Below are 27,743 nucleotides of genomic sequence, written 5' to 3'. Positions count from 1 at the left end.
GCCTGCGCACCGGAGGCAGGTGAGGCCCGAGCGCGGGGAGCGGGGCGGGGGGCGCGGGGGCACGGCCGGAGCCGCTTCCCGGGCTGCAGCCGCTGCCAGGGCCGGGCACGGGCGAGCCCTCGGTGTGGCGGGGCTCCCTCCGCGCTGCCGGGGCCAGACCCCCMACCCGGGGCTCGGTACCGAGCGGGCGGCAGGGCAGAATCTGCCCGTTTGTGTGGAGTTTCTTTTCCCTGAAACGCCGAATATCCCGGTGCCGGTAACGGCGAGGTAAGGAGCGTACGGGAGGGGTGGGGATCCTCCCGCTGTCCCGGGGCTCTCGGCCGCCGCTGCTCCGGTTTGGGGGTGACCGGGACCCTCTCTCCATCCCGGTTTGAAGGAGGACAGGACCCTGCCGCCATCCCGGTGTGGGGTTTGGGGTTTGGGGGGTGACACCCGGCTGTGCTGCAGCTGGGGCAGGGGATAGGCGGGGTCTCCATCGGCTCCGCTGGTGCTGTGACACGGGGGTGGCCCCGGGACACACGGGGCACTCACAAACAGCGGATTCAGCCCCCCAAAAACACTCCCCCAGAATGTGCTGCCCTGTCCCGCCACTGTCACCAACCCGCGGGGTGGCGRGGCCCCCATGGCTCCCAAGGCCACCCGGGTGTCCCACAGGCAGGAGCCTTGTCCCACCAAGGGGTTCTGAGCATGGCTGGGTTGGACCTGCGCTGGGAAAAGGCTGTGCTGAGGGTTCCACTCGCACCGTTGGGGCACAGCGGAGGGATGGAAATTAATTCCACAGAGTGGGAATGCCACAGGYCATTGAACTGGGTGACACTTTGCATCCTGCCCTGCTGGTCAGGAGCTGCCCCACACCWGGGCACTACTGGGGAGCTGAGGAGGGGGACAGGGGCACTGAGGTGGCCAAGGGACACAACACCAGCTGTAAATACTTGTGAGATAAACATTGGGAAAGGGGTAGAATTGCTGTAACCAAGGGATGAAGCACAGAGCCCTGGGAACACCGCAGCGGAGAGGAGGCTGCTCTGCTGGGGCCAGAAAGGYCGATTTTGGGTTAGCTGGTGTTGGAAGGGTGAATTTTTCATGRAGGCAGCAGGGATGAAGGGAAGGGGAGCACCTTTGGGTGTCTCAGCGCTGTCACTCAGCAGCCACATTCGGTCGTGCTYGGCAGGGATCGGCAGGGCCCTGAGCACCGGCTACTGCCGCCTGTGCCACGGCAAGTTCTCCTCGCGGAGCCTGCGCAACGCCTTCGGCAAGGTGCCCGTGCTGGGGGAGAACTCGGAGAAGCAGCGGCGCGTGGAGCAGGTGTTCTTCGCCGACTTCCAGCGGCTGGTGGGCGTGGCGGTGCGGCAGGACCCCGCGCTGCCTCAGTTCGTCTGCAAGAAATGCCATGCCCAGTTCTACAAGTGCCGCAGCGTSCTCCGCACCTTCATCCAGAGGGTGAACGCCTCGCCCACGGGCCACGCCAAGTCCAAAGGAAAGTACGTGGTTTTCCTTGCCTCCCGCGTGCTCCCCGCTCGGTGAGCCCCAAATCCCACTGTGCCACTCTGGTTTTTGCAGGAGCAGYGGGGCCCAGGCGCAGACGGGTGTGGAAGGAGGTGCCTCTTGCCTGGGTGAGTGTCCACTCCCCTTTATTGCCACATCCAGGGTGGTTCTGGTGTCCTTYGACAAGGCTGGTTATGGTTCCCCTTCTTCCCTCTGGCTTCCCAGGAGAATCTGCACCTTCCTGAGCTGAGCCAGACAGGCACAGGCTGACCAGGGGTTGGGAAGAGCAGGCAGAGTGGGTTTGGGTGGCAGTGCTAGGTCTGTTCCAGCTGCTGTAGGACACTGGGGACGATCAGAAATACCCTTCYATTTGTGAAGTGAACGATGGAGGGAGGCGGTGGAGTCACTGTCCCTGGAGTAGTTTGAGGAAAGACTGGACGTGACACTCAGTGTTTTGATCTGGGTGATGGGGTGGCATTTGGTCACWGGTTGGACTCAGTGGTCTCTGAGGTCTTTTCCARCMTCARTGGTTCTGTGATCATGGCAAGTGCTGGGRATGCTCCACTCCACCCCTTTGGGGTGGCTCCCACTTGCCTGGCGGGGGCAGACCCACATCCCTGTCCCCTCCACATCACCTCCCTGCCCAGCCTGACTGTGCTGCCTCTCCCCTGGCCAGTTGACCTGATCACGTCCAGCCCGCAGTGCCTGCACAGCCTGGTGACATGGACGCACACGCACGCCGGCAGCTGCGCCTCGGTGCCCGGGCTGCGGAGCGTGCTCTCCTCCGAGTACTGCGGCATCATCCGCGCCGTCTGGGGCTGCGGGGACGGCCACGACTACGTCATGGACACGGACTCGGACTGCAGCTCCGCGCTGCTCGACAACGCCTTGGCCGTCAAACGGGAGTGGAGCAAGGGCACGGCGCAGCAGCGCCTGACTGACAACGGCGCCGGGGCAGACAATGCCGAGGCTGTTCCTGCTCCCAAAGCCCAGCATGCTCCAGTAAGGACAGCTCCTTGCCAGCAGCCCACCAACAAAGGGAGCACGGCGGTGCCGCTGRCGGTGGAGAGCGAGCTGCCACAGGACAGGGATCAGTGTCCCTCGCAGCCRGACAGCACGGCCTCYGTMCAGGAACAGGCCCTGCCGCAGCCCRTCTCCCCGCTGAGCACTGCCACAGGTAAGGGATTTGCTTCCTGATCTCCCTGCCGGCCTCAGGGGAAGGACAGGGAGCTGGAGAGGTGGCCCAGGGAGTGACAAAGGGCTGAGCTCTCTCCTTGGAGATGGTGTTCCTCAAGAGAAGTGCTCAGAGATTGGCCTCTGGTCGGGGAGGAGTACACAGAGCCTTGCAGAAGGGGCAGGGGAGCACAGGGTCACACTCCTGACAGAGGGAAGAGTCCACTGCCGTGCTCGTCCTGTAAATATGGTCACTCCACCACATTTGCCAGATGTTTCTTTCTGCTCGACCCCAAAGTTGGGTTCCCCTGCTCCACGGCAGCTGATGCCAAACCCCAGAAACCCCTTTTGTCCCTAAAGGAGAACTGCTGGGGGTCAGCTTGTTATAAACAATCCCTGATGACCACGGAGCACGTGTTCCCCACAGTGTGATGACACGAGCACACCCAGAGCAGTCGGCTCCTCCTCRGCCGCCGTGGGTCTGCTGCTTTTCCTTGTAACGCACCGTGTTCTTCATTCCCTAGGACAGTTGAGTGGGAAGCAGGTTCTGTCTGCAACGTCGGATGAGCGGGTAAAAGACGAGTTCAGTGACCTTTCTGAGGGGTGAGAGAAGAGTGGGTTTAAAATAGCCTAAATGTGTTCTTTGCCAGTGTGAACTCCCCAGCCTGGAGAGCTCTTTGTCTGCCAGTGCCGGGGTTTGGAGCGGTGGCTTTGCTGCAGAGCTCACAGGACCAAAGCTCTGAGCTCCCTCCTCTGCTCCAGGCAGTTTGCACACACGTGTGCTCCATATTTGTTGGCTGCTTCCAGCAGCCCTGGCCCTGTTTTGTYCCCTCTCTGCATGGGGAAGGAGCTGTGCTGGGAGCTGCTGCTCCAGCCCTTCCACCTCCAGGCAATTCCCTCTGCGGCTGGAGCTGYGGAGAGCCCTGGGAGCGGGAATGCAGGCACGGGGTGGCACGTGGAGAAACCACCCCGTTCCCTCCAGGGAGAGCAATTCACTGGGAATGGGAGCGGGAGGGACCTGGCAGCTCCCTCGGGAGCAAAGATTTGGCTCAATCCTTCCAACAGAGGTGTTTGGAACGGGGCTGTAAATACASGAATCCAGGCGTTCTGAGTCTAAAGGGCCAAGTGCAGAGTGATTCCAGTGTCAGCTGAGCCTGTCAGCTGTCACATTAAAGGAGCCGTAACAATTTATTGCCTGTTTCCTGGCGTCAGRAATTAATTGCTTCTTGTATGGCTTAAAGCCCAAAAGGAGGAAAAAGAAAACTCCAAATGTGGCTGTTAYATTTGAGGGAATCCAGGATGACCCGTTGCTTCATTAACCTGCGCCAGACAATTATGTGACATTCTTGCTCCACAAAATTCCTTTTTCCAGTAGAGGAAGTGGCAGCCACATCCCTCGCCCATGAATAGATCCTTTCAGTAACAGCCGTTTTTTTGTTCTCCTGACAGTAGTTTGATTATTCTTGCAGAGATTTAGCCCTAAAAGGACCCAATTTGGGTCTTTGCTGTGTTCACCGGCGCTGTGTTTGCTCCTTGGGGAGAGGATGGGGAGGAGAACACGTGGAGCAGCTGCCGTGCTGTGCCCTGGGGGAGATGGATGTGCTGGGAACGGGGAACTGCYGAGGGTCAGCCTGAGGCCACATTGCTAAAGAGCAACTTCTCTCACTCAGGGACTTCTTGAGTGACGATGAAAGCGAGAAGAGAAACGTGCAATCTTCAGATGACTCCTTCGAGCCTTACCCCGAGAAGAAGTAAGGCGTTCTTGGGGTGGGTGGGGGCCTGGTGCCCACCCCTGTGGGGCCAACACATCTTTTCTTGTGGCTCTGTTCCCTACACACTCCTGCCTGTGGGTCACAGAGGTGTCCCCAAGCTCCCTTTTGGGTTGAAGCTGGGCCACATCCCTGATCCCCAGCCTGGCACAGCCACGGGTGGGTCACATACCTGGGGCTGTCACAGACAGGTGGAACAACTGGGGACACTTAGGTGGGACCAAACCCAAGATCGAGTCTTAAATCACTGTCCTGGTTTTTTCTTGGAGGGTTTCTGGCAAGAAAAGCGACAGTAAAGAAGCAAAGAAGGCAGAAGAGCCCAAAATAAGGAAGAAGCCGGGGCCTAAGCCAGGCTGGAAAAAAAAAATCAAATGTGAACGGTAATGAGGGTGTGTCTGGGCTGGGCCACAGCCCCACACGTGTCCCACCTCACACAGCTCTGCTTGCAGGGAGGAGCTGCCCACCATCTACAAGTGTCCTTACCAGGGCTGCACCGCTGTCTACAGAGGGGCTGATGGCATGAAGGTGAGTTCAGGCTCTGCTGCTGCCCCACACTGCAGCTCCTGGTGACTGAGGGTCACAGTGATGGGATCAGGGGATCCTGATGGGTGGGTTTAATTCCCCACCTTGCTCTGGGGGAGGCAGTGAGTTGCTAACAGCAGCCTGCTGGGAGTCCTGGCCTTTTCCAGTCTGCTCTGGCTCTCCCTGATGCTCCTGTCCTGGACAGCTGCCCCTGGCTCAGTGCCCTTGGAACGGGCTCTCTCTGCTGTGTCCAGCTAAGGACACACCTTCTGCTGCCAGATGAGGATGCAAATCATGGTTTTCCCATGATTTCAGTTTTTGGGGATCTGTGCTGTTCCCTGTCAGCAGCTCTGTCCTTGCTTTGCAGAAACACATCAAGGAGCACCACGAAGAGGTGCGGGAGAGGCCCTGCCCTCACCCTGGCTGCAACAAGGTGTTCATGATCGACCGGTACCTGCAGCGGCACGTCAAGCTCATCCACACAGGTGAGTCCCAGCAGGTGACAGCCACAGACACCCAACACCTCTGGCACCAGGCTTGGAGGGGCTGAGGCTCTGKGAGGGGGCAGAACTCCCTGTGTGCCTCTGCTCTTGGAGCAAGCAATCCTGTGGGGGACAGGAGGAAGGGTGGGGGTTCAGACTCCAGCAGGGCACGTTCCAGGATCCTGGCAGAATCCGTAACTCTCCCGTTTTCCATGGCAGAGGTACGGAACTATATCTGTGATGAGTGTGGGCAGACCTTCAAGCAACGCAAACACCTCTCGGTCCATCAGATGCGGCACTCGGGAGCGAAGCCCCTGCAGTGAGTGATTCCAGTGGGGATTGAGGGATTGGGCACTGACCCTGGCACTAATTCTGGGCTACAAACACTGCCTGGAGCTGGCAGCATCCTGGCTGGRTCACTTTAAATGGAATGAATGAGGAGAGGGAGGGAACACCTCTGCTACGAGGAAAGGCTGAGAGAGCTGGGGGTGTTTAGCCTGGAGAGGATTCCAGAGAGATCTTAAAGCCCCTTCCAGTGCCTAAAGGGGGTCCAAGAGAGCTGGAGAGGGACTGGGGACAAGGGATGGAGTGACAGGACGAGGAGGAATGGCTTCCCACTGCCAGAGGACAGGGTTTGATGGGATATTGGGAAGGAATTCTTCTCTGTGAGTGTGGGGAGGGCCTGAGTCCACAGGTTGTGGACTGAAAGTGTTACAGACCATTCCCAAAGTGTTACAGACCAAGTTGGACAKGGCTTGGAGCAGCCTGGGATAGTGGGAGGTGTCCCTGCCCATGRCAGGGGTGGGATGGGATGMACATTAAGKCCCCTTTGCAGCCCARCCATTCCCGGATTTTATGGTTCAATGCAATGTCCATTCCCAGCACCTCCTCCAGCCCCAGCGCTCTCTGTGGCGAGCAGGGCAGTGCCAGGCTGGTGCTGGAGCCCCCGTGCCCTTTTCAGGTGTGAGATCTGCGGGTTCCAGTGCCGCCAGCGCGCCTCCCTCAAGTACCACATGACCAAACACAAAGCTGAGGCTGAGCTGGAGTTTGCCTGCGATCAGTGCGGGAAGCGCTTCGAGAAGGCCCATAACCTCAACGTCCACATGTCCATGGTGCACCCTCTGACCCAGACTCAGGACAAAGCCAAGCCCCTGGAGCCAGAGCCCATCCTCCTCCTCACCACRTCAGGGACTGTGGAAGGCCAGGGGGTGAAGCCAGAAGTGACTGCACAGCCCGAGCCCACCTGAGGGGACGGGGCCACGTTCCCAGCCCAGCCCCTGGAGATTTTTAATCTACGTTTTAGTCTCCCAAAGAACTCCGTGGAATTAGCTTCAGCTTGCTCAGAAAAGGCTTGTTCTCATGCAGTGATTTCCATGCTYACGTCTGATTCAGCAGTGTTGTACTAAGAGTGTCTAATCCCAGGGCCAGGGGTGTCAAAGCTCCTTTGTGTCCCCAGCCCCACGCACACGTTGTAGAAACCCAGTTGGCCACAAATGTTCCCTGCCTGCACAGAGGTGCCCTTGGGGTCTTCAGGGGGACAGAGGACAGTGGGACAACTTTAAGGAGATGTTTTGGAAAAATTTAAAAAAAAAAAAGGATGAAAACAAACATAATTATAATTCCCAAAGCAAGTTCTAAACTGAAAATTTGTAACCTACTTTTTATTGTAACAAGAGCTTCATGGTTATGCTTGTAATAAATTATTTACAAAGTAATTTGAAAAAAGTGGCGCAGGTGAGAAAGGCGAGGTGKMACTGAGGTTTTGGGCTGTGTTYSTTCCTCAGAACAGCTGCAGCTCTTCCTCCAGCTCCATGTCCACAGGGGGCCGTGAGAAATGCAGGAGGGTGGCTCCCAGCTCAGGGTCCAGTTCTTCACAAGTGCTCAGGAGCTGGGGAGAGCACAGGGAGTCAGTTTAGATCTGCTCGTGCTTCCTCCAAGCCCGGCCCAGCAATTTCGGGGCTGCCTCAGCCCAGCACAGACAGAGCATGGGGAAACTTCCAYTCCTGCCTTTGTGCCTGACAATTCCTCAGAGCCAGCAGGAATGACCACACGAGGGCAGGGTTTGATGGGCTGGGAACGGTGGAGAATGTGGCCATGGCTGAGCACCAGGTGTCCTCCTGCTCCCGGCTTAGTGAGGGAAGCAGGGAGAGCCCCAGGAGAGTCAGGGAAGCACAGAGCATCCCCAGGAGGGTCAGGGAAGCACRGARCATCCCCAGGAGGGTCAGGGRAGCASRGARMRYCCCMRGRRGGKYMWGGRAMSMMGGRRSAKCCCCAGGAGGGTCAKGGAAGCACAGARCATCCCCAGGAGGGTCAGGGAAGCACAGARCATCCCCAGGAGGGTCAGGGGAGCACAGAGCATCCCCAGGAGGGTCAGGGAAGCACAGAGCAACCCCAGGAGGGTCAGGGAAGTACAGAGCATCCCCAGGWGGGTCAGGGAAACACAGAACATCCCCAGGTGAAGCAGAGAGAGCCCCAGGTAGGTTAGACTGGCCCAGGTATGGGATCAGTGCCCGAGGAAGCAGCAGCACCAGGAGAAAAGGCAAAAGGCCTGCACGTACCGGCTGAATGTTCCGAAAGCTCTGGGCAGGGCAGTGGGGGATGGCTCCCAGCAGGAACTGCCGGGCTGCAGAGATCAGCTCCAGGGGATCCTGCACAGCACGGGAGAGACACGGCCAATGTCACCCTCAGCCCAGCCCCTGCTTCAGAAGAGCAGCATCAGCCACAACCCCACATCCAAGGCAGTCACAGCTCAGAGGCTAAGGGGTGCTCGGGGTTTGGGAGCAGCCCCAGTCCCATGGGATGAGGATCCTGCTGCCAGCCACGGCACCTGCACGAGCTCCCTCTGCTCTGCACAGGAACAACTAAAGAACAGGATCAGTCACAAGGGGCTTTAAGCTTAAAAAGTGTAGATTTAGACTGGATATTAGGAAGAAGTTTTTCCCTGTGAGGGTGGTGAGGCCACAGGGTGCCCAGAGCAGCTCTGGCTGCCCCATCCCTGAAGTGTCCAAGGCCAGGCTGGACAGGCCTTGGAGCACCCTGGGACAGTGGAAGATGTCCCCACCCATGGCAGGGGTGGCACTGGATGTGCTTTAAAGTCCCTTCCAACCCAAACATTCTGGGAGTCTATGATATGAAATAAAAAAGTCCAGACTTTACTTACKTGCTCTGCAGAATCTTGATCAGCCTGTGGCAGGACTTCCCCTTCCACGAAGAGCTGCAGCAGYTGGATGTAGAGCTGCAGTGCCACGCTCAGGAAGGTCGGCTCCCTCYGGAGCAGCTCAGGGTGGAGATGGGGGGTGAGGCTGGGGGAGGGCACGGGGGGCTCTGTTGGCTCTGGGGCACACAGGCACAGGGCAAACACAGACACTGCTCTGCCCTGCTTCATGGGTCCCACTGTGTGCAGGGCCACCCCAGCAAGGAAAGGCAGCTCCAAACCCTCATGTTGGGAGCACGAGGCTGAAGGGAAACTTCTAGCAAAGTTCTTTAGCACAAGATGCAGGGCTCATCAGCTGTGCCCTGATGAGGTGCTCTGTCCTGCACAGCTCAGGTGAGAGGTGACTCTGCTCCCCTCCAGGCCAGCAGTGCTGTGGGTGCCCTCAGTGCCCTCTCCTGCCCAGCTCAGCCCAGCCCAGTACCTGTAGAACGCCACGGGCAGGAGCCGGGTGTGGTGCTCCGAGGCTGCACTGCGCAGGACACGGCACTTCCCAGGGTCTGCAAGGACAGAGAGAAGCCCTGAGCACCTTCTGAGGGCCTCACATCACCTTTCACACTCCTGGAGCAGCACAGTTTTCCTTGCAGCCCACAATAAATACTGGTGCTTGGGGGTGGTGACCAGCAAGAGAAGCAAACTGTCCCCTCGGGCTTTCTCTGCCTGAGTTCAGTCATTGCTGATCTCCAGCTGGGCCTCCYACACTCTGGGACAGAAGCAGGATGTTCTCTCAGCTTTCACACAAGCATTCTTTGTGCTGCTTCCAAAGGCCCAGCAGCCCCTTCCCACAGGGGCATTCTGACCCAAGCATGGGGACAGGACTCACCTCTCTCTGCTGAGTGGAACAGAAGAGCCCATGATGTGCCCCTCTCTTCCAGGCACTGCAAGATCTCCAGGGACCAGTCCAGAGATGTCTGAAARTCCAYTCCCTCCTGAGTGTCAGAAAGRARAGGTYTGGTTTGTCYTGGGCTGCAGCTGCATCAAAGGAAYCCCCACAAGAGACTGCACGAGGTGCTCTGCTCAAGGACCCTGTGAATGTGGCCCAAGCCCTCACTGGCAGCCTGGATTCCTCAGGAATTGGGCACCAGAGCAAATCAGAGCCCTCCTCACCAGGCCTGGCCCCCACAGGGCTCAGCTGAGAGAAKGGGAAGCTGCATCATGGRATGGTTTGGGTTGGAAGGGACCTTATGGATCAYCCAGTGCCACCCCTSCCAGTTCCACAGTCCCAGGGTGCTCCAAACCCCATCCAACCCCAATCAATCAACAGCACACTGCACACCCTGCACCCACCCCATGGTGCAGCTTCTGTCCCCTCTAAACTTTCCAGTGACAGCATGTCTCAGGATTATTGTGGGGTTTCTTTTTTCATTACTCATTTTACTTGGATTTACCTCCCAGCTCTGTTTGCCCAAGATGTTTCTCTCCTCCCTGGCTCTTCCCCCAGACTCTCCCACGGGCAGACTGAGACCAAATGGTTATTTTTGCCTTTAATCTGCTCCCTGATCCCATCTGTGAGGTGACTCCCCAAACGGCTGCACTTGAAAGCTGAGGTGACAGCAAAGGGACAGAAACAACCCTTCACAGGCAGCAGGATGCTCAGGGCAGGCAGCTGCTGGACACAGCCTGTCATCTCTGCTCTTTCACTTAACAGCATTAAACCATTTGGAAACTAATGTTCCTCCTTGCTGGGAGCCCTTCTTCTGTGAAATACCACATTCCAGCCTGAGGAAAAACATCATCTGACAGATAGGAGATGCTCCACAAAAGCTGAGGGAGATAYGAGGCTCCTGCACTACCTGGGAGGTGTGAAATCTGAACAGGAAACTGAAAATAGTAAATCATCCAGGAGGAGAGACAAAAGTAGTGAAAGAGAAGATAATATCGGTGAGAGGAAAACACAGGTTTAATCTGATGGGAACAGAAGGGCTTTCAGCAGGCGTGTCTGGGGTGTTGCTGATCYTTCCTCCTGGCAGAACAAGCTCCCAGCCCTCCCAGTGCTGCTGCAGAGCGTTTTCAGGCAGCAAACCAAGCTGATCAGACACATCCAGTGTCATGAGAGTTCCCTCAGGCTGAACTCACCTTTGGTGCTATTCTGGCTGAGATGAGATCCAGGAGTGAGAAGAACAGCAGAGCAACAAGAAGCTGCAAGGTCAAGAGGCTGCCTTTAGTTGTACCTGCAGTGGTAGCTCAAAACTCAGCCCTTCCACTCAGGGAACACAAACATTGCACCAGATACAAGCACAGTGTTTCACCTGCTGGGACCTCAGGCACCCTCAGCCCTCCCACAGCTCTCACTCCCCATGCTCCCTCCAGGAATTCTGAGGTGAAAGCTGCAGTTACTCCCCGTGCACTCAATGACACCAATTTCTGACTGGCAGCCTCTGGCTCCAGCCCAGCACAAACAGTGCAGGAGCCAAAGCCACAGGAAAAGGAGCTGCTGCCTGGAGCCATAAAACCTCCAGAGAGAGCACAAGGCCCAGGTTCCACTTCAGCACTGTTACCTGTGAACCTTTGGCACAGGGAACTCCCCGTGCTGAGCTCTGATTCTGACTCTTCCCAAGAAAAACAACAAAAAGAACAGAGAATTCCCCTGCAYTGCAGTGACCAGCAAGAGACATTTCCTGCACCAGACTTGGGAAAACCCTGAGGAAATCATTCTCTGGGAATCCCAGCAAAACTTCCCACAACACTTAAAAGGCCTTTACTGCTGTCTCATGAACTTCCTGCATCTCTTTAACTTTCCAGCCAAGTTGCCTGAGCTCAAATCCACCAGGGTGCTGCTGTTGGGAGGAGAGAGGCTCTTGGTGGGCCATGGATCAAGCTCTTGATCTCTACAGGGCTCTCTCCAGCTTCTRTTTCTTAAGCTGCTGTTGAATAGCCCTCCCTGACTTCACAGRAGCCAGAGTCTGAGGTAAAAGTTTAAGCTTGGAACAACTTTGCCTTTAGGATAAGAATTTAGCAACTGGCAATTTACAGCCRGGTTTTATCAGCTAGCCACCAGCAAGATTTCCCAACAGGGGTTACCAGGGATGCAGCACCATCTCAGCACAGCTTCTCTCACTTAAAGACTTCCAATTTCTGGTTTTCAGGTGCAGTAAAGAGCAGACACAAAGTGCACCCAGCCTTGCCTGCTCTGTGTCAGTGCTCAGCCTCTCCAGGGCCTCTCTCCCTCGTCCACGTGGTGACTGCTGCAGGATGGCACCGTGGAGGAAAGCAGCTGAGAGCCAAGTGGGGTCAGAGAGAGGAAAAACTGCTCCTGAGCAAAGRAATCTGGGAAACAAAACAAACATGAGAAAGGTTTGGATATAAAAAAAGGGGAAAAAGCACAGCTGTGAATGAGGAGGGAATCAGGGGCTTGGGCAAAGGCACAAGTTTGTGATCGGGACAAAAAAAATAATCATTCTCTTCATTTTGATTTCCCTGTAGTTGGATGCTTCATGGAGAAGCTGTAAAAAAGCCAAAGTCTAGCAGCAGACAGGAGCATTCCCAAATCTCTTTTATCAGCAGTGGGACAGGCAGTAACYCTACACTACAGAAGCATGTGATTATCACCTGCCATAACCTGCAAGGAGATTCTGACATAAATTCCCAGCTTTTGGAGAAAAGCTGCAGGGCACTGACAGTGTAATGAGAGGTAAAAAAGGAAGCAAACAGTCACTCAGCAGCTTCAGGAGCCCAGATCCCCCAAATCCAGGGAGCAGAGGGTGTGGCAGCTCACAGGAATGACTCAACAGCGTGCTAAGGCTCTGCCTAACCAGGCTCTGCCTTGCAGCCTCCTCTGCAGATTCCCTTTTCCTTGTGGGGAAGCATTCTGACCCACATTACACACAGGGCCAGACTAAATAATTACAATGCCCCATTTKGAGTGGAAGCCCTACAGAGGAGTCTGTCTGGAGCTGTCCTGCTGTCCTGCCAGGCTCAGCCCCACATTCCATCCTGGACAGCAGTCCCACGCTCCAGCCCTCACACACACCTGGTACTGGAGCTGTGCCAGCCCCTCAGTCTGTCCAGCTCTTCTGCAAGTGGAGCCCCAAAAAGTCTCTTCCACTGGGAGCAAAGCACTGGCTCCAGCCTCGGCCACCACAGCTGGGGACAAAGATGAAAGCAGTGTTAGTGGGGGGGTGCTGCAGCCAGGTACTCAGACAAAGGGGTTTTTCCTCTCTCCTTAGTGAAAAAGTCCAAYTTGCACAAGCACGCATCAGAAAAGGGAGAAATTTCACATCCTGGAAATGCAGAGGGTCGTTTGTGACCATGCTCACACCACAGCACCCTGGAACTCCTCCAGCAGGAGCAGTCAGAATGCAAGAACTGTCCCACAGAGGGGATGGCCACGCTCACCACCTGCACCAAAATGTGCATCCCCATTAAAACTGCACGTGAGGAGTTACACAGAGGASAGAGAAAAACCCWGGRATTTTTGTTTGCTTGGCATSTGACAASCAGCYCACACAGCACATCAGAGAGCAGGASCAGGCTCCCAGCTGCCCACCCTGACACAGCCCCTGTGGCAGCACCCCAAGGAGGTGGGATCAGTGACACCAAGGGCTCAGAAACACCCTGCAAACTTCCAAAGGCTTTAAGGGTTTCTGTTGAATGTCACACACTGACATAGTGTTTAACACAAGCTCTCTGAAGCTGCGTTTCTCCCAAAAGCAGAGAAGCCAAACGAGGTCAGTTAGTTACCGCCGCAGAGAGGAGCAGCACAGGACATTTGGTTTGACACGATGTCACAGCCTCGTTGACCCCCTCAGCTGCATCCTCACAGTCCCAGCTGGCATTGAGCAGCCCCTGCAAGAGGACAAACCACAGGATGAATGCACAAATCCACCTCTGCTGCTCCCAGTCCCACAGTGAGTGTGTGTAAACTGTAGGGGTCAGCACGGCTCAGCAAAAGAATCTGTACCATCGGCTCCTTGCCTCAGCAGCTTTGCTGCATTGTATTAAAATTCACCTCTCCCACCACTTCCTCCTGCTGCTTCCCCTCATTTTCCTGGATTACTGCTCTTCCCAGAATTGCATCAGGAGTTCTCAAAAGGAGGGTACAAAGGGGACACCTCGTGTGTCAGGAAGGAAAGCTCTGAGCACAGACAGTGAGGCAGTGACAGAACAGTTACCCTGAAGAAGTGAGCTGTGATGTCGTAGGAGAGCGCGTAGCCTCTGGAACAGACGTTCTTCTGCAGCAAGACATGGAGAAGGGAAAAAAAAATCATTCCTCCCCTTTGGAATATGATTTCCTTGGAGCATTTTGGTGTCTGGCACAATGGGGCTCAGACAGCCCAGAACCAGCCCGTGAATCCTGAATATCAGCTCAGACAGCAGAATGTGGTTTCCATATAAAGCACAGCCCCTGCATCCCTGCCCACCTCCAGCCCAGGATGGCAGCAGATGGATCAGCAGCCTCAGGATGAACAGAGGTTTTTGGCTGTGCCAGTGAAGAGGGGCCTGGAAGGAACAGCAGGGATGAAKAAATAGGAATCAGCTCTCCATGGAGCACAAGGCAGTGTCCTGAGGGACCTGCAAGTGGAATGACCTTCTCCCAGAAAGCTGCAGGAATGCTCCTGGATGTTCCTCAGGAGGATGAGGAGGGTCTCACTCTACAGCAAAACAGCTCAGGGCCCTGCTGTGACAGAGGGATTGGAGAAGGACTCATGCTCAGCCCCTTCCAGGCCTCCCTGGGAACGCTGGAGCTTTRTCTGTAACTCACCTCACCAAACAAAATGACTCCCAAGGAGTCTCAGTAGTGTAAATGTAAACAATTCCAAATCAATTAACCCTAAAGTCAAGAATCATGGAATGATTTGGGTTGGAAGGGGCCATGGGCAGGARCACCTYCCACAGACCAGGTTGCTCTAATCCCTGCTTGAACACTTCCAGGGATGGGGCAGCCACAGCTTTTCTGGGTASTTTGGATGCAAYCTCCTTCCCTAAATTCAAATTTAAGGTCTTTTTCCAGAGCATTTACTAATGAGCAATCACCATTTGACTCAGGACACCTACCAGCTCTGAGTTCACAAAACAAAAGAAGTCTTCACAGTCCARCACTGTTTTGTTTCTTTTCCAACACGTGGTGATCAGGGTGGCTGCAGGGAGCCCAACCAGAATCCTTAGGGAGGGAAGAATGGGACACTGAGGTGGCTGTGAGGGACAGAATCAGCTYCCCATGAAKATGTGTGACATCCARCCTAGGGGCAGGGGTGACAGGCAGSCCAGGATGGCACACAGCTAATTCCAGGGGGTACCAGGGCACTGTCCCTGGCACAGCTGTCCCCATGGCACACAGTGTCACTGTCACTGTGGAACCAGAGGGGAGGGCACACTGCACACACCACCCTGCCCTGAGTGCTGGAGGCATTCCCAGGCCTGCACTCACCTCCTGTGCAGCAGCAGCTCCTGCTGCCTCCACAGCTGCTGTCCCAGAGCAGATCCATGCTCTCTGTCTGTCAGCCTCTCCTGCAGAATCCTGAACAGGAAATGTCTCTGGGCAGTCGAGCAGCCAGGAAGGGGCTTTGGCCGGGACCTCAGCTCCAGCACCAGCTCCTGGACAGGGCATAGGGACAGCAGAGAGGGTCACACACAGGGTCACACACCAGTGAGGGTCACACCAGTAAGGGTCACACACCAGTGAGGGTCACACCAGCAAGGGTCACACACCTGAGAGAGTCACACACCCACGAAAGGCTCACACCAGAGAGGGTCACACACCAGCCAGGGTCACACACCAGCCAGGGTCACACACCAGCCCACTCTCAAACCCTCTTTATTCCTCTGCAGCACCCAGAGGAAACAAGGAAAACCTCTCTCAATCCCCCCACCCCTGTGTGAGACCCCACATGTGAGAGCCTCGCCAGCACCAAGGAATGAGGGGATGCTTTGGTCAAGGACTGGACACCCAGGTAACACTGGACACTCTGAAATCACCTGCAGCCTGCAGAGGATCTCCGGGCTAACCGACATGTTCGAGTGGCCACAGCCACCCAGGTCCAGCCTGAAATGAGGGGACACGTGAGGTAAGTCACCCCACCAGCCCAGGGCAGAGTCAGATGCTTCAGATGAACACAGAGCCCAAACATTGTGCCTTAAACAAGCTGTAGCTGAGACAGCAGCTCTCCTCCAACCTCCCTCCTCAATTTCCAGCTCCAGCCACTCCCCCGGGGCATCAGTGCTTGTCTGGCCAAACAAATCTGAGTACAAAGTCAACTTAAAACAGGCAGCCAAACTCTCTGTGGGCCTCTGTGCAGCTGCAGCCCCAGACCTCTGCACTTAAAGCAAGATTTATGCAAAGGCTGGTGAGTCACACAGGGCCACCTCCCAGTTCCACTGGCAGCCAGAGAGCAGGGAATGGCTTCCCCAGCCCCACAGAAGGCACAGCTCCCAGTGCACAGCCTCAGGACCATACCAGAGAGGGAAGAGGTGACACACAATACCTTTGTGAGGAATCCAGGATGGCATTGATGATGACTCCACAGGCCTTCTCCAGGTCTCCATCACAGCCACCAGCAGCAGAAGGTGCAGGAAGGTACTGCTGGTAGATGGCCCAGTAATGGAAATCCTGTCTGCAGGAAAAGGAGGAGATGGGAGATCTGCTGGAATGGTGCCCTTGCCTTGATGAAAAAGGAAGCTCTCACATCAAGAGTGATGAGTGATGTGTGATCAGACAAAAGCACAGACATGAGGTGTCCTCCAGCAGATCCACCCAGCTCTCTCTTCCAGCAGCAGCAGGGAGGGTTTGTGGGGAGTTGTTTGGAAGGGCTGCACATGCAGGCTTTCCTTGGTGAGCCTCACAGAACCACAGAGCAGTTTGGGGAGGAAAGGACCTCAAAGCCCACCCAGCTCCACCCCCTGCCGTGGGCAGGGACATCTTCCACCAGAYCAGGGTGCTCCAAGCCCCATCCAGCCTGGCTTTGCTCAAGTGAAAACACACACACCTCCTTCCAGTGCTGAACTGAAGAGAAACCCCAGCAGGCAGCAGGCATTTGTATCCTRCAGCAACTGTTTATTTACTTCCTGATCTTCAGTGCTTTTCCCTCATTTTGGTAGGAGACTCTTGAACTATGCTATTTCCAACAAAGCCCCCTGGCCCTTACCTTTCTGAAGCAGAGAGAATGTCCTTTTCAGGGCACACTTCCAGCTCCATCAGCAGCCACTCTCTGAAAGACAGCTGGAAAAGCAAGGATTTAGGAGCAGGGAAGAACAGCAAGGGAAATAACTTGTGCAGAACAGCCACTCAGCATAAAACCCACTTTCACTTCATCTCCAGACACAATCCCACGTGAATTAAGAGACATGAAACAGGAGACATCAACCCAAGGAAGTTCCTGTGCTGTTTCAGTTATAAAAAAATTCAAGCTAAAACCCYACTGACCTTCAAAAACTCATGGAAATCCCATAAAGCCTGTCTCACACCCACCCACCCTTTGATATTTCCAAACACACTCATCACCTCCAAGCCCAGATACCAGGATGAACATGTGTTATTGAAAAAAAAGGTGAAATGAGAGGCTGTGTGAGCATCACAGAGGGGTTTTAACACAGGGGAGCTCCAGCCCTGGACACCGAGCAAGCCAAGCACAAGGAGYCATTCGAGGAACACCACAAACTCCTCTGCACAAACTGGTTTTGGAGGAAGTGGGTTAAAAGAGAGAGTCTGTCAAATCAGAGGCTTTGCAAGGGTGGTACAAAGAGAACAGCTGAGATGGCTGCAGTGAGGCTGAACCAGGAAAACTCAGGTGCACAGGGGAGTGCTGGCGTTTAGACAAAGCACCAGAAAAGCAAGGATTTCCAGTTATTTGCCTCTCCATCMCTTCACAGAGAGCACAGCAGGGAGCCAGGGTGATGGACAGGTCTTTGCTCTACAGTTCCTGAGCTTGCCAAGCTTTCTGCTTCTCCAAGAAGTAGGACACAAAATCTTTACCTCTGTTTTTCTCCCTWATCATCCCCATCAAACAGCACCGAGCACACATCCCAACCCACCTGACTCAGCTGTCAGACARCTTTCCAGGTATTTAGTTCTTACTTTCAGGCATTAAGTTTTTACAAGAAGCTTTTGATCACCAATAAGGAAACTGCAAAGGGCAGATCTGAAAAAGCTGAGAATTAGAGGGTGAATTGAGGCGCCGGAAAGGATTCATACCTGGAACAYTTTTTCCTTCAAGAGCTCTTGGAAACGTGCTTGCTTCCACAAACACAGGCTGGCTCTGCTGTAGCTCAGAGAGGGGCAGCACAGGGAACTCCAGCTGAGGGCATTTTTGGCCCCCTCACAGGGGACACCTCGAGCTTCCAAGCTCAGCCGTGGCACAAGGTGCTGCAGCTGCAACAAAGACACCATGTCCTGCCTGTGACTGTCACCCAGAGCCACCTCTGGGTCTTTTCCATAAGTTACAGCACAACTTTTTCCCTTTTACCTTTTTAATCAGGCCRGGAGGAACCAAGGCACACAGATCTTCATGAGAACAGGATGAAAACTTGCACATCAGATAAGCTGCTGCAGCAGTGCAAAACCTGAGAGAGGAAAGGAAAGAAGTTCATTGTCTGGTTGGTTCAAACCCCTCCACAAGCTCTGGAAATGCTCCACAGGAGCCTTCCCAGCATCCCAAAAACCCCTCAGGAGCAGGAAAGTGGCAGATGCCCCATCTCACCTCAAGCAGAAGGCAAACGACTCTTCTGTCCTGTACATGAGCAAGGAGGTCCAGTACTCTGARACAGAAAGGGCCTTTCCAGGAGCAGGCTGAGAAACCCCAAAATTGGCTTCCACTCCAGGAATCAAAGCTCTGGATTCACTTAAGTGGATCACAAAAGCTGCTAGTCCTAAAATATGAGCAGCGCTGAGGGAAGGACCCTGAAAGGTAAAATAAATCAAGAACAAGGAGAGATATTTTGGTAACTTTGTAACTTGTAATTTAAATATTTTTACACTTTGTCTCACTGTACAATTTTAATATTTTATTTTTAAGACTGTAATGCTCACTTGTATTATTGTAACATCCTATTTGTACTGAAACAACGYTTCTCAGGGAAAAAACTCAGACTTRGTGAGGCAGCAGAACATTATTTCTGCTAACTGGTACTGCAGTAAGACCTGAGCAGATGAGACACAGCCTGCAGCAGAATTGGAGGTTTCTGTAATACAGCAGCTTGCTGTAAATTCAGATTTTGGGATTATCAAGATGTTTTAGCTTCCCTGACATCCAATTTAGCCTATGAGCCTGTTATTTTCACCCTTGCAATATGACAGGGTAGAGAAAATAAACCAAACAATTCTTTAATAACAAAACCATGCACTGCTGCAGCCCAGACATGAATACCTTAATTTTATTTTTAAATTTTTACAACTGAATTATTCAATGTGGAAGCCTAGAACTGAAGCATTCTACCATTTTTCTTTTGTCTCTTTCCTAAACTTGCCTATTTTAGCTCCTGTTAAAACATCTCAGAATGCATTAACCTTCCACAAGCAGAGAAGCATTCTCCTCACATTCCTGAGGGCAGCTCCATACTCACTGACCCAAACAGGGTAATTTTTGGAAGCCTGGAGGCTGCTGAGCTGCTGAGCCCCACCAGGTCCATGCCCCCCAGCTCAGGAAATGGAGCAGGATAGCCTTTAGCATGCTGTAACCACAGGATTGCTGCTGCAGCACTGACCTGATGATAAATGAGCTGGCAGAGCCTGCCCAGGAGCGCAGGCAGGAGATTCCTGTGCCCACACATCATCTTCACCAGCAGGGAGAGGCACGGGCCCTGCCTGCACAAGGGAAACCACAGGCTCGTTTCATTTATCCAGCACAGGAACAGGTCATTAAAAACGCTTCAAAGCCCTGTAGCTGAGCCAGGCTACTCTGTAAATACAGCACAATTATCATTCCATGCACAGCTCACAGGAAGGGATTGCTGGGGTGCCTGGGCAGGGAACCCCCACAGACACAGCCCTGACCACAAGGGATGGTGTCTSAAATATTTGTGATCTCAGGAGGCTGCTGGGAACAGTCAGAGCACAAGTAAACAGAGGCAGGGAAAGGAATGGGGTCACAAAACAAAGCAAAAAGGAGTTGGGATGACAAGGTCCTGCTGCAAAGCAGGGAGAGGGAAGAATAACCCATCCAGAAAAAGAAAAACCCATCCTCAGAGGAGGTCAGTTTGTTTAGAGAGCATTTCCCGGGACTCTTATTCATCACAGCAGCTTTTCAATCAGKTTTTTAGCACTGATTAACAGCTCCAGGGCAAAGCAGTGCAAGGGAGGGAAGGATGCCCTGGCTGCCCTCCGGAGAGCCGCCGGGATCCCAGCCAGCTCCTCAGCACGGCCTTGTTTCCCMACAAAGTGATTTTCCACTGACATGCTGCCCATCATGTTTACAGGAGCTGCTACATSAAGGAGGAGCTGGCTACCAGCACTTCTTCCAGGGCAGGGCAGGGCTGCCTCTCCCTCCTCAGCCAGGCCAGAACCAAACTGAGTCCCTGCCACGGGGAAATGATCCCAGGACAGAAGGGATTGGCTTCACTGCYATCCCCCTTAATCCCTGCCCAGAGCAAAGCACAGCCAAAGGCCACTTCACTGAAGGGATGTGTAACAACAGAGCAGAAATGTGCTTTATTTACTCTGTCCCTCGGAGTGCATGAGTTTTTGGAGTGCAGGGACTCTGGGTGAAGCAGCCTGCAAAGGGGGCATGGACAGCCAAATCCCTCCTCGGCCCTGCACAAGAGCTGGAATTCTGGTGTTTCAACCAATTTTGGTTCTCCTACTCTCCTACTGACTCACACCTTACCTGTCAGGAGGGTTAAAAGAGGAAGCAGCAAGTAGGGTTTGGCAGAATGATGTCAGCAGGAGATCAACAACCTGAAATAAAAAAACACCAGGAATAAAGCCCACACTGCTAATTCCTGCTTGTCAGGCTGGATACCCAAACCCAGCTTTCTGCTCTGTAAAAATTACTTTTCCTGCCATGAAAACAAGGGGACACACTGGTTAATAATATTCACTGTAAGATGTACAGCTCCACTGCCACTAAGGATGGAAAAYTCATCCCACAGCAACCCAGGAATGATCCCAGCACATGACAAACACTCAGACAGGACTGCTGAGGAGAGCTTTGCTCTAGTAGAAAATATCAACAGATCTTGTCATCYAGCAACTTCCAGGTGGCTAAAACACAGGAATAGTGTGTGCAGGGCAGGATAAGGGAGACAAAGGGAGAAGTGTATTTCCTGCTCTCAGCAGACAAAGCAGCCTTTCACACCTGCTGTCCAGATGCATTTTTCCCTGCCCAACCCCACTGTTCCTCACCCTAAGCCAGATGGTACTCACTCTCTGATGGCAGGGTTCCAGCCTGGGGGCAGGAACAGCCACTGGGATTGGGGAATTCAAAGGAGCAGCTTCATTTTCCTCACTGCTGTCACCCAGGACCCCACGGAGTCTGTCCGAAATCACAGCAACCTGAGCTGGCACATCTGCAGGAGGGGATGGGAGAACAGGGGCACCAGCACAGCAGGCATGAAACACTGACAGCCCCCACGGCAGCAAGAACAAGTGGAATATATACTTCAATCAACCAGAGTCAAAATTATATTAGGAAAAGCTTTAACAGGCAAAACCTGTTGGCCAGGACACAGTTGATCAGCATCTGCAGCATTATTTTTTCTCAGGACTATTACCAACAAGCTCAGGAACAGTTTTCACACCAGACAGGAAAATTTCCAAATTTCCTTTCCAAAGGGGGTCACCAGGTGAGCCCCAGGAATGGTGCAGCAGAGATTGGTGTGATTACCACAAAGGTAAACCCCAGATTAAGCATGGGAATCCAACAGACATGAAAATGCACATATTCATAGCTGGAAGGATTATCAGCTCTGAAGGATTCCCAGCTCCAGGTAGCAGTGGCAGTAACTCCTGCTGTGCCTTTGGCCAGCATTAGCCACGCTTTACTCAGGCAGTTTTTGGGACAGGGAGTGAAAAGCAGCTCTCTCATACCTTCCCACCGAGTCTGGTCTACAATCAGCGTCCTGAGCTCAGCCAGGTCAGCCTTCAGCTGCTCCATGGGCTCTGTGGAATGGCTGGGCTCTGCTCTGGAATCATCTAGACATGGGACAGAGGAAATGCCTTCAGCAATCTCTGTGTGCACTTTTTGTAAAAGCAGAATTTACTTTACCTGAAACTCTAACAAAACCCCAAACTGTCAATCTGCCATGCACAGAACTTTGTTTTTATGTTCAGAATGTGCAGTTTAATTAATAATTTATGGGTTTGTGCCTAGGTGCAAAAAGGAATCCCGTTTTTAAAGACAAGAGGCAAAAAAAAGTTCTGTTTTCAGAGTTTTCTTCCTACTTCCTTTAGCTCTGCCCCTCACAGAAAYATTTGCTGTCCCCAAAAGACTGGAGTCAGGCTCAAAATGCAGACAGACACGACAGCATGGACACATCACCAGCTTCTCCAGATGTCCCATGTTACTCTGGCTTTTGTTTTTAAAAAAGTAATAAAAGGAAATTCCTTTTACCACTAGAAAGAGATGCCACCAGCAACTGCCACAGCCCMAAAACCCACCCAGAGTTCGTTAGARAACAGCTTCTTGTACGAGGGCCAGGAATAAATCACCCAGGAGAAAGAACAGCAAATAGCAAAGGTTGAAATTAATCCTGGTTGTAAACACRCTGTAAAATAAGGTGTTGGGAGCCCACTGAGTCACCTGTGTATACAAACATGAGCACTGACAAAGGGTTTGGGGCTGCCCAGGGCTCAGTCCTGCCCTGGATCCTGAATGTGAGCGGAGCACGGGGAGGGGCAGGGAGCAGGGGACAGCAGGGGACAGCAGGGGACAGCAGGGGACAGCAGGGGACAGCAGGGGACACACTCAGGATGCCCAGGCAGTGCCACTAGAGGTCAGTGGCAATTCAGGGAGCCCCGCGGAGCTGTGCACAGAGCCCATCCCGGCCCGCAGGGATCATCCCATGGTTGCCAGGCCAACCCTGCAGCCAGGCCAACCCTGCACATCTGCGGTGCTGGGGATGCTCTGCCACGCCTCTGCAGCCACAGCCTCTCCAGAAAGCTTCACGGCTTGGCTCCAGATTTATCCCTAGCTGGAGTATGAATGTGTAACTTATCCTCACCATGCTCTGGAACCATCTCTGCCCCCCAGCCTGACCTTTCCATCGTGTATAAACCATTGCAAGGTGTGTTTGAAACACCCACTTGCTGACAGGGACAGCAGAGCTCATTAAATACCCTCATCAAATATCCATTAAATACCTTCATTAAACATCCATTATCCGGCCCCAGCCAAGCTGTGCCAATGGGACTCAAAATCAGCAGGGAGGGGACACCTTCCCACCCAAACACCCCTAAATCAGGAGCTGCAATCCCTTCCCCAGCCCCTCCAGGGCTCCCTAATCCTCTCTTAGAGAGGATGCCAGGAATTCAGCCAGCACAAGTGTCACTGCACAAGGGATCAGCACAGCAGTTCCCAGCACAGCACATTCCCAGCCCCAGCTCAGCAGCTCGGGCTGCAAATGCTGATTCATGGAAAGGTCCTGGAGGTGGAATTGAGCCAGCTCAGGCTCAGGCAGCATCTGCAGCCTCAGCACAGCACACAACTCCCAGGGACTGCAAAATTCCCACCCAGCAGGGCTGGCAGACAAAGCCATTACAAGAACACAACACTTATTTCTATGGATTAAACACCTATTCAGCCATAAACCTTTGAAAATTTTCAATTCAGGAGGGCTTCAGTGGAAGAATCAACATTTGATATTGATCCATGAGTAAATGTTATATTTTTTACCTTGTAACATCTTCTCTTTCATAGCATGACAGGCCTGCAGGTATGTGGAGTACAAGTTTGAAGGTATTTTATCAGCTCTGTAAAACAAGAAGAGATTTATTTTCCTGCACAGCCTCAAACTGCAGCTTTATTAAATATAAGCACAAACAGCCCTTCTRTGAAATGTAATTAGAGGGACTCTGAAGCATAAAGAGCATCTGAAGCATTTTTTAATCCTCTGACACGAGGGGCAGAGATTTCTACTCAAGGTTTTCACAGCAAGTATTGCACACATGTAGCACACASAAACCCAATAATATATCTGTCATTAATTAATGCTTTCATGCCTATTTCATATCCAGTTGGTGTCTAAGATCTCATAAGAGTGTGAGCTCTGAGATGCAGCATTCACTCATGTAAAACACRAACGTGCTGAGACCAAGGTGTGACCTCCTCTCTGCAGGGCAGGCACTCGCTGCTAAAAACACGTCCCACGAGGCTCCCCAGAACCCAGCTGCTTCTCTTGCAACTTTAATTTCACTAAATGATCCACTCTTTAATTTTAGAGCCAGACTGGAATGACAAGGCAGGACCAAGCAGCTCATTTGCAGGCAGCGTTGCAAACATTTTTCCTTCATGAGAGGTTACAGAGGAACTACTGGATGTGGAATAAAGCTGTGCCTGCAGTGCAGAAAAGCAGCTTTAAACATGCATGCAGGGCAAGCTCGAGTTCTGAGAGGAGCTGTGTCCTCCTGGGACATCATCCTGGTGTCCCTTGAGCATTAACAGACATTCAAGTCTCATCTTTCACTCCCCCTCATCCCCTCCCAAAGAGCTTTTCACAGAGGGGGCTCCTATTCCCAGGGAAATTTTCTGTTCAGCTGTATTCTCCAAGATTTGCATAAAAATGTASCTGGCCTGGAGCCAGAGGGACTCCTAAATAATGATTTCATAGGGGCCAGAGGACTAATGACAGACCTGAAGGCTACAGGGATAAACTCCTCCATGTACAACCWGCAAGCCACAGGCCTGGGCCACCAAACCCTGCCAAAAGGTTGGTTGGAACCAAGGTGTCAAAGCCTCTGATAATCTGATATCAAATGTTCCAAGAAGAAATCCTAGCAGCACAAAAGAGAGCACTGGGAAGTCTCAATACCTYTTCAAAGAGTCTATAAAAGCCATGTGTCCATCTGGGGTTTTAGGGAGCTGCAGGAGAGGAATAGTCAGGTTAGGGGCAAATTATCTGTGTATGAACAGCTGATGGGAGGAGCAAAGAGAAAAACCAAATACTGACCACACGGGGCCTGAGCAAAGCTGGAAGGAACCAGGAAATGTAATATGGCCGTCTGAAAATGCTGAGAAAATAAACAGAGGAAATTATGAACAGTGCCAAAGGTCCAAAGTGCCATCTCCACACCTCAGGAGTTCATTTGGCTCCTGCAAATAAGCAATGTTGGTAATATAAATTAATAAGGTATTGGTTAATAAGTATTGGTATTGGTTAATAAGCAATGGTAATATAAATAACTACAGACAAACCAGGTTCAGGTTAGCCAATGGCTGTTCATTTCTTTAATTTTGCTTTCTATTATAATAATTTTGGACTTCCTTTGCAYAGGGGAATGTGCCTTTTCACTCTCCCCACAAATATCCTCTATTAGGATGACTCCTGAGGAAGTGGGAAGAACTTCCCCAAACCTCCCTTGCTCACATCCTCAATTTTTCTTGTTTCCTTATTTTGATCCAGACTTGGCTTCTATTATTATTATTATAATTATTGTTATTATTATTCCAGCTAAGCCCAGGAAGAGTTGAAAAGCACACAGTACCTGGCTTCTATCACAGAGGTTGGGATCTTCCTTGTGTTTTCAAATATCTGAAGTGCCTTTTCAACATCACGGAGTGCCTGGGCCTGGGGCTGTCTCACACAAGGAACGAGAAAAAGATGTGAGAAATCGAGGGTGATGATAAACTTCCCTTTTTGTTCTGAATTTGGTTTATTGTGGTTGTATTTTAGTTGTACATGTGGAATTAAGACACATCATCTCCACTTCCAGCCCCTGCCTGCAGGCAGAGGAACTGACACCCCGGGTTTCTCTTGTTTGAGTTGTAAGACACCTCAAACTGCAACAAGTTTCTCAACAGACAATCAGATCAGACTCAGAAAAATTAAATTAAATCTTCACTTAAGCCTGTGAGGTCATCACAGGACAGGGACTCTTGCAGTGTATTCAGCTGCCCTGTCTCAGCTTGGATTTCCTTGCTCATGGACTGTGTAATGAAGGCCTCTTCCTCTGATCAAAATGTAGGAAGGAATAATAAAGCCAAATATTTCCTTATAAATTACTGTTGTTACCCAAAGTTTATTATGAACCCCAGTGAGTGTGGAACTGCAGAGTGCAGATTCCATTCCCAAATCTCCTTTGAACATCCACACTTTGGTCCCACAGCACCCAGATGGAGTGCTCTACTGAAAAGAACCAAGACAACTATGAAACTTTCCAGTTTTTATGGAAACTGGGGAGATCCTGTATTTATGGCCACTAAAACCCTCTGGCCTAAAGCTGGAAACCTGGCAGCACACTCATGCAATGGCAAGGAGGTTGATAATCCAAGGCTTTTCCAGAGGAAAAGGGACATATGAGAAAAGGGGAGACAGAGCAGCAGTACCTGCACAGCCTCACTGGGGGAAGAGAGATCTTCATACAGCCCCATGTCCTCTATGGCCACCTGTGCAAGGGCAGAGGTGCAGGTGGTCACACACAGCARGGCTGAACAGAATCCTTCTCAAAAGGGACAATTTTTCCTGACCTTGAGGTCGGCCAGTCGGGTTTTAGCCAGAGTGATGTACTCCAAGAGCAGGGAGCGGTGCTTGGTGGGCACGAAAGGTGGGTACATGATGTGGACCTGAAATGTGAAAATCACAGTGAGATTTGCCCTTTTTACAGGAAATCCATGTAAAACTCTGACTAATGTTTACTGTCATTTACCTCAAACATTCCCAAGAAAAGAATCATTGCTTGGTTAAGGATAAACCATTTTCATGGCAACTGATACAATTTTTCCTAACAACAAACAAACAAAACCAGTGAAGTGCTTGAACTTAACTCAATGAAAGGAACTCTCCTTATCAATAAAAAAATCTTGTCCTTCCTTATTTCAGGAARAAAAGGGTTTGAACACTGAACCAGAAGCAATGCAATTACTACTACAACATTAGGAATGAGCTCAAAGGGACAGGGATGGTCACTTTGGGGCAGTTGTGGACCTGAAAACCCTCTCTGGCAGCACCTCCTCACCTTCAGGTATGGTGCAGATTCAAAGGGCACCAGCTCTGACAGGAACTCCAGGAGGAAGACCAGAGCTTTCTTACTGCTCCCATGGTGGCCACCAGCATTCCCAAAGGAAGCCTGAAACAGGGAATGATGWCAAGAGAGCCTTTCAGCAAGGAGAGAATCCTCCTTCCAGCAGAGCACACAAATCCCAAACACACCATTTTCTGTCAGGAGAATCTTTCTGGAGAAAAGTCTCCAAAGTCTGTAGAATCATGGGCTGGTTTGGGTGGGAGGGACCTTAAAAATCATCTAGATCCAGCCCCCTGCCATGGGTGTTCCTTCCACTGTTTCAGGGTGCTCCAAGCCCCATCCAGCCTGGCCTTGGACACTTCCAGGGATCCAGGGGCAGCCACAGCTGCTCTGGGCACCCTGTGCCAGGGCCTGCCCACCCTCACAGCCAAGAATTCCTTCCCAATATCCCATCCATCGCTGCCCTCTGGCAGTGGGAAGCCATTCCCTGTGTCCTGTCCCTCCATTCCTTGTCCCCAGTCCCTCTCCAGCTCTCCTGGAGCCCCTTTARGCCCTGCCAGGGGCTCTGAGCTCTCCCTGGATCCTTCTCTCCAGGTGAGCACCCCCAGCTCTCCCAGCCTGGCTCCAGAGCAGAGGGGCTCCCTTGGATCATGGGGATTCACAGAAGTCTCTGTGGAAGTTTGATGCCATGAGAACAGACTTAAGGCAACTTGGAGATGCACCGAAAGACTGAGATTCATGAGGGAGTCCCAAATCTGCAGGTTTCTACACAGGTTTCTCTGGGAATTCTAAGGAAAATAAYCAGTCTGAGACTGCAGAGAACACAACCAGTTTACCTTTGGATACCTCCTGAGCACTCTATCAGCCAAATCCAAGCTTAGATTTGCAAACTCACACAAAAGGAATTTCCAGGTTGAATTTACGTTGAGATTTGCATCCCTAAAATACCCACCTGCATAGTGAAAAGCAACAACCAATTACCTGCAAGGTCAAACACGGCAATTGCAGCTCATGCAAACCTCCAGGAAACAGGAATGCTTCCTCTGCCACAACCCCCA

General features: G+C 52.4%; 2 protein-coding genes across 2 annotated transcripts in view; one reads left to right on the top strand and one right to left on the bottom strand.

The window, feature by feature from the left end:
• The first annotated feature begins 503 nt into the window (after positions 1–503).
• ZNF276 (zinc finger protein 276) lies at positions 504–7,197 on the top strand. Its single transcript, XM_057384186.1, has 10 exons — positions 504–1,481; positions 1,561–1,613; positions 2,162–2,662; positions 3,183–3,261; positions 4,329–4,409; positions 4,697–4,807; positions 4,877–4,952; positions 5,317–5,434; positions 5,651–5,750; positions 6,393–7,197. The coding sequence occupies exons 1-10, from the start codon at positions 1,084–1,086 to the stop codon at positions 6,676–6,678; spliced, it is 1,803 nt and encodes a 600-aa protein (XP_057240169.1). The 5' UTR covers positions 504–1,083; the 3' UTR covers positions 6,679–7,197.
• Positions 7,191–27,743, bottom strand: part of FANCA (FA complementation group A) — a 31,844-nt gene continuing 11,291 nt past the window's right edge. The window contains exons 15-43 of the mRNA XM_057384187.1: positions 26,680–26,790; positions 26,192–26,287; positions 26,051–26,110; positions 25,210–25,298; positions 24,675–24,735; positions 24,537–24,586; positions 23,402–23,478; positions 21,598–21,702; positions 20,935–21,077; positions 20,396–20,466; positions 19,278–19,377; positions 18,275–18,474; positions 18,041–18,137; positions 17,770–17,946; positions 16,724–16,797; positions 16,064–16,192; positions 15,558–15,624; positions 15,010–15,176; positions 14,637–14,742; positions 13,754–13,813; positions 13,323–13,427; positions 12,613–12,725; positions 11,768–11,909; positions 10,719–10,781; positions 9,466–9,571; positions 9,067–9,142; positions 8,592–8,733; positions 7,990–8,079; positions 7,191–7,319 (exon numbers count right to left, since the gene is read on the bottom strand). Coding sequence (XP_057240170.1) covers positions 7,212–7,319; positions 7,990–8,079; positions 8,592–8,733; positions 9,067–9,142; positions 9,466–9,571; positions 10,719–10,781; positions 11,768–11,909; positions 12,613–12,725; positions 13,323–13,427; positions 13,754–13,813; positions 14,637–14,742; positions 15,010–15,176; positions 15,558–15,624; positions 16,064–16,192; positions 16,724–16,797; positions 17,770–17,946; positions 18,041–18,137; positions 18,275–18,474; positions 19,278–19,377; positions 20,396–20,466; positions 20,935–21,077; positions 21,598–21,702; positions 23,402–23,478; positions 24,537–24,586; positions 24,675–24,735; positions 25,210–25,298; positions 26,051–26,110; positions 26,192–26,287; positions 26,680–26,790 — 2,985 coding nt within the window. The 3' untranslated portion in view covers positions 7,191–7,211. The remainder of the gene's footprint in view (positions 7,320–7,989; positions 8,080–8,591; positions 8,734–9,066; positions 9,143–9,465; positions 9,572–10,718; positions 10,782–11,767; positions 11,910–12,612; positions 12,726–13,322; positions 13,428–13,753; positions 13,814–14,636; positions 14,743–15,009; positions 15,177–15,557; positions 15,625–16,063; positions 16,193–16,723; positions 16,798–17,769; positions 17,947–18,040; positions 18,138–18,274; positions 18,475–19,277; positions 19,378–20,395; positions 20,467–20,934; positions 21,078–21,597; positions 21,703–23,401; positions 23,479–24,536; positions 24,587–24,674; positions 24,736–25,209; positions 25,299–26,050; positions 26,111–26,191; positions 26,288–26,679; positions 26,791–27,743) is intronic.

This window comes from Malurus melanocephalus, unplaced genomic scaffold (assembly GCF_030028575.1).
Source record: "Malurus melanocephalus ecotype Western Australia unplaced genomic scaffold, MMel_1.1 scaffold_691, whole genome shotgun sequence".
NCBI classification, from domain to species: domain Eukaryota; kingdom Metazoa; phylum Chordata; class Aves; order Passeriformes; family Maluridae; genus Malurus; species Malurus melanocephalus.
The sequence above is the reverse complement of the archived record's forward strand: the minus strand, read 5'-3'. Positions and strand labels throughout refer to the sequence as shown.